The sequence below is a fragment of the Octodon degus genome, unplaced genomic scaffold (assembly GCF_000260255.1).
Source record: "Octodon degus isolate 3935 unplaced genomic scaffold, OctDeg1.0 scaffold00004, whole genome shotgun sequence".
NCBI lineage: Eukaryota > Metazoa > Chordata > Mammalia > Rodentia > Octodontidae > Octodon > Octodon degus.
Genome location: NW_004524580.1, coordinates 1587878 through 1593600, shown reverse-complemented (window position 1 = coordinate 1593600; position 5723 = coordinate 1587878). Strand labels below are relative to the sequence as shown.

At 40.3% G+C, this 5723-nt stretch overlaps 1 protein-coding gene across 2 annotated transcripts in view; it reads left to right on the top strand.

Annotated features, from left to right (window-relative positions):
* Window positions 1–983: 983 nt before the first annotated feature.
* Window positions 984–5723, top strand: part of Tmtc1 (transmembrane and tetratricopeptide repeat containing 1) — a 241028-nt gene continuing 236288 nt past the window's right edge. For both annotated transcript variants that reach the window (XM_023716051.1, XM_023716045.1), the window contains exon 1: window positions 984–1160. In XM_023716051.1, coding sequence (XP_023571819.1) covers window positions 1005–1160 — 156 coding nt within the window. In that variant the 5' untranslated portion in view covers window positions 984–1004. The remainder of the gene's footprint in view (window positions 1161–5723) is intronic.

Below are 5723 nucleotides of genomic sequence, written 5' to 3'. Positions count from 1 at the left end.
CATGTCATTTCTGAAGTTGATGTTTACATTCTTGGTTGTTTTGGCAAGGGGAAGTCATTTCTGTGAGAGAGAAAAACCAAAAGCATGAGAATAATGACTTACCATTATGGTCTGGTAAAAGTAGACCAGAGTCCAGACACTGCCCCTCAGGGTGTACCTGCCTACACTCCCCAGAGAATGGTCTTCTGGCCAGTGCACTGTCTATAACCCCACAGGACATTATAACCTACTAGGAGATTAAGGCAGCTTCAGATAGCTCTGTGGTTTGCACTTCTGTCTCCTGAAAATATTTTTTTATTCTGTTAGACAATGATTCCCCTTCTTTTGATGAATCTGTTTCAGTCTCTTTGTAATAGGTTTAGCAGTCAGATTTGTGGATCTGTGGGAATTTGTGTGAAATATTTTATGCATGTTCTGAAATGTAGTTTTGCTCATGTTTTTAGTTCTGCTGCCCCTGGTAATAGCATGTGGCACCCTAAAAACCCCCTCGCAAGCTGTAATTGGGTGATGCTTCCAGAGCATAAATCCAGAGTATGGCTCCTGGTGGCACCTTGGTGAAGATCATGCCCACACAGTCTCATGGTCTTGGTCATCTCTAATGGCATGACTCTGGGGCCACAGTGCGTTGGACTTGGCTTTGAGTACTCAGCTGGAGGATGTGGCAGTAAAAGCAAGGAGATTATGCAGGTGTGTGCTGGAGCCGTGGACAACAGGAAAGCAGAATCAGCTCCTGCTCGCCTGCTTTCTCAGTGTGACCAACAGTTCCTGAAATGATACCGTACATTATGTGCGCATTGATTTCTGCAGACAGGACAATTCCGAGATAGGAAAAAATGGTGCTTATTGCCATATAGAATAATCCACTGTTGGGAGGCATTTAAAAATAATTACATGGCTTATCTTTTAAAGTGAGAGTTCCCCCTGCTTTCTTTACACTTATGTCTGCTACTGGCTTTACTTTTTCCTTGTTACTTTTTTACAGGCTCAACATACTATTGACAGGCATGGACCCCTTCTACTTTCACGCAGTGAACATGATCCTTCACTGCTTGGTGACGCTCGTGCTGATGTACACCTGTGACCGAGCCGTGTTCAGGAGCCCGGGCCTTGCCTTTGTGACGGCCTTGCTGTTCGCCGTGCACCCGGTCCACACTGAGGCGGTGAGTGCCGTGAGCTCCAGGGAGTGGCGGCCCAAACCGGCTGTTATCATCTGTGTTGATCTTTTGTTCCTTTCGGAACTACATCAACTCAGAGCTCCATCAACTCAGAGCTCCACTGAAGCGCTTCTCTTTATACACAAATCACTCTGCTTGATGGTTTTTCCTTTTGAACACTCAAATTGGCTTGCTTGTACCTTCAGGATGAAACTGCTTTTCTAAAGAGCCACCGTTATTATAGGTTGCAATGAATGGTCACAGTCCTTTTTGTTTTCAGAAAATTTAAATCCTAATGTGTTTTTAATGAGATGCCTTTTGAGATTTTTATTATACTGTCATTGTTCCTGCTCTCTGTTGATATTTTACCTGTTCTCTCTCTGTGTCATATTTATAACGTTTATGGTGTGGACCTCGTAAGTCCTAGGGGAGGACTGGGAAGAATTCGGCTGACACTATACCGTAGAGACAGTACATACAGTACGAAGTGTATTTCTTTTGTGATGATAAAAATTTATTTTGAAAGTACTGATAGTTGGTGCCTGTGGCCTTCATTAACACATTATCTATCAGTGGTACATCAGATGAGCCGGTGTCAGTCTACTTTGTTTCACATCTTAGCAACCACGGCTGGCTTATTTTGTGTGCACAGCAAGGGCAGGTGGAGTCTTGGGGGTGGGGTGGTAATGCTTCTCTTCCTCAGCTTTCCCTTATTTAAGCAAATGGAGGAGCACCGTGTATGTCAGGATTTTTTTTTTTTGCAGAATTGGGGATTGAACTCAGACCCTTACGCTTGCCAGGGAAGTGCTCATTCCACTGAGCCATCTCCCCAGCCCTGTATGTCAGGATCTTACTGTGCAGGCTGTGCAGATGCCAGAGGCACCTGGCCAAAGAAAGGCCGGAACGTGTGTTTTGGGAGGTCACCTTTGGTCAGGGCATCGCGCACTGAGAGAAGGTTCCTTCGCTCCCGTGTATGGTGCCGAGTGTCAGCCTTCTGGACTCAGAAGGGAAGTAGTTCTCATAGGGATACGTATAGTATGATTATTTAAACTGACACCAGAAGTCTGATGTAACTATTTAATTTGATTGTAAGGATTGGTTTTTCCAGTTAGATTATATGATGGTTGTTTTCCATCCACAGAATTCTAAATCTCTAAGCCCAAATTGTTGACAGTATTCCATTGTGTGCAGATATACTATATACATGCACAGGGAGATTGATTGACATAGGGAAATTATTTTATAAGAATATTATATTATTAAGGTAGTTTTGCCTGCTCCTCCCGAGTATGTTAGGCTGAATAAACTCCTTTCCAGTAGAAGGGTGTGAATGGAAGTCACGTGAGGAACATTCCTTGGGTAACTCTTGGCAAGGCCTTCTTGCTCTATTTCCACAAAACTGTGAGCGGCTCAGATAACTCTGATGTGTGTTTAGCTTCTTTTTTTTTGACCAAATTAAAGGAGGACCGGATTGATCTGTTAGCTGGCAGATCACTGAACTATTGTACAAATGATGGATTCCTGTGTAAAATTGCTGATGACCTTGGAGACCAAAGCATCAGTTGTTTTAGCAGGTACTTCTCATTAATGTTATTAGTCTGTAAAGACAAAAGCTGAGAGTAGAATGGATGCTGTGCACCACTTTATTATTCTAGAAAAGGTAAAATTCAGTTGCGCATAACTGAACTTACTGAAAAGAAACCTACTACACTTACGTGCTATTAAGACGGACAGTTTTATATTTAATAATCATTTTTCTACTTCAGTCATGATGTTTTGAGCAATTGTGAATTAATAATTGGAATCGTTACACAAAATTACAAATTTAACACAGGCTTATGATCACTGGACATTTTTCAAATGAAATAATTTGAAGCCAGGCACATAATTCAGTAGTAGAGCTTGCTAACATGCTTGAGAGAGACCCTGGGTTCCATCCCTAGCACCACATCCACCAAAAAATTAATTATATGTGTACTTTTCTTAACCAGGAGATAATATAATAAAAAATATGTTAAGGCGTAACTACGTAATACAGTAAGAAAAAATGCTGTGAAGGAAATAAATAGAGGTACAGGTTGAAGAAGAAAGGAAATACAGTGTCTCCCACTTAAAGAAGAATCTGCTTGTATTTGTGTAAATGGAAATGAAGTGCTGCAGTCTTCACATTTCACTGGGTATATTTAAAACAACGATGCCATGGCCTTATTCTAAAATGTTAGTATTTACAACACATGAGAAGTTAAATCTTTTCAGGTATTTAAAATTATGATGACAAGCTCAGTGTGGTCAACCACCCCTGTCACCTCAGCACTGTAGGAGGTGGAGATAAGAGGTCTGCTGGTTTGAGCCCAGCCTGGGCACATACGCAACTCAGTGACATGCTGTCTCAAAATTTAAGAATAATTTTAAGTTGTGGGGGCAGGAGACTGGGGAGGTGCTCAGTGGGAAGCTGTGGGTTCAGTCCCCAGCAGTGTATCCCCAATATATATGATAACAATTTTAAATATGATGCCTAAGTTTCTAATGTCCTTTCTGGAAATAATATGAAGAAAAATAACCAAGTGCTCGTATTCCTAGCCGTGTAGAATATGTGATACTGGGTCAGTGACATGTTTTAATCTCAGATTATAAATTACGGTATATTTCTGAAAAATAATTTTAAAGTACACTTGAAAATCTGAACTTAGTGTCTTATGGACAGTTATTTCAAGAAAGAGCAGACAGCTAGGGCAACAACAGCTTTATTCATTGACGCAAGGATGAAGTGCGTACAACAGGCAGCTGTGGGCATGTGGTCATGGGCCTCAGAGCTTAGGTTGGATTCTAAGAAAAGTGGTAAATCCTGTCAGCAAAATGACCTTCAGCCAAGGGTTTCAACAGGCTTTTGTGCTAATCAGGGAAAAAATCCATAGTAACATAATTAAAGGGGCAAAGGAGTCTGGGAACTAGACATTTATTTGGGAAAGATGTTTATATTTGCTAGAAGACAGGACTCATGTAAGAAGGGTGTGAAGAAATTTGATTTGCCAAACAGTTTACCTTACAAGCTGAAACAGAGAGATTGTTCTTTAGTTATGTATCTCAGTGCAGGTTTCTGAGGAGGACAGAGAAATAGAAAAAGAGATGATCTTTATAGAAAGGGTGATGAGATACTTAAAACACACACACACACACACACACACACACACACACAGTGTGGTAGGGAGGAAAAATGTCATCTTGGGGATTGGGATCTGGCTTAAAGTCACTAAGATTTTGTATGAATGTGTTGATAGGATTAAAGCCTTGCTTTATTAGTTATGCAGCCACCAAACAGTTACTGAGCACATGTTCAGTGAAGCGCCTTCTACAGGTACCAGGGAAATACGTGCTTGGGTGTTGGGGCTCCACGCACACTTTCTCACAAACTTATAGAAAACTAAAAAAAGACCCATAAATCAATACAAGGGAAATCCACATGGTACAGTAACACAAGACCCTTAGAGGAGAGAAATAGTATTTTCACTTTAACTAGATAGGGACAAATTCACTGATTCAATCTTTCAACAAATATTTGCAAACATAAAGTATAGTGGCTATAGAATATAGGCAGCAGCGATAAGTAAGGTAAACCCAGACTGAGCTAAGATTTTGAGATTCTTTGAAGGGTTTCTGAGCATTGTATTTCTTGGGAAATGTATATATTTTTCTAAATCTAAATGAGAAAAATCAACAGAGAAATTGGAAAACTAAGGGTAATTACTCTAATAGTATAAGAATTAAGATGCTATCATTGTTACTGGTTTGAACATGCACTTCCTTCAAGTTGAAAGTAACAGCAAGAAGTGCTGGTGCTGGAGAAAGCCTGCATGTTCAGAGTTGGGATGCGAGGATGGAGGAAAAAATTGCTATGGTCTTAGAGGCTGGCCTGGCTTGTAGCTGTTGCCATGTGTTAAATTATGTGTGCTTAGCACTATGCAAACAGAGTTCATTCTTACAGATAAACTAAATATGAATCACTCTGCAAAGAGTATACTTTACATAAATCCCATGAGTGGTACTGCAAAATCACCAGTTTCAAGAGCAAATTAAGACCTCGTTGGTAAGTTCCACATGGGATGCTATTCATATCTTGCTGAAAGGTTTCTAAGTTATGTTACAAGGTCAGTATCCCTACCCTGAATACCCAGAATGCCCTCAAATCCCAACACTTCTAGAGTGTTAACATGAAGCCACAAGTAGAAAAAACATACGCTTCACCTCATGTGACAGGTCACATTCAAAGCACACAGGCAGGTTCAGGTGGATTTGGGTGTAGACTTGGGTCCCTGCCCCCAGGTATCTCATGTACTATACAATCAAATATTTCAAAGTTTGAAGAAGTCTGAACTTCTAAGCTCCAAGGACTTTGGGGTTTTTCATATTTATTTTTATTTTTATTTTTTAAATAATTTTGTTGAGAAAGAAGTAGCAATGAGACAGTTTCAAAACAAGCTAGGAGGACAGTTACAATAATTAATACATTGCATATTGTCTTTGTAGTAGTTATTCATTGTATAAGATGCAGACGTGATATCTTGTCTAAAC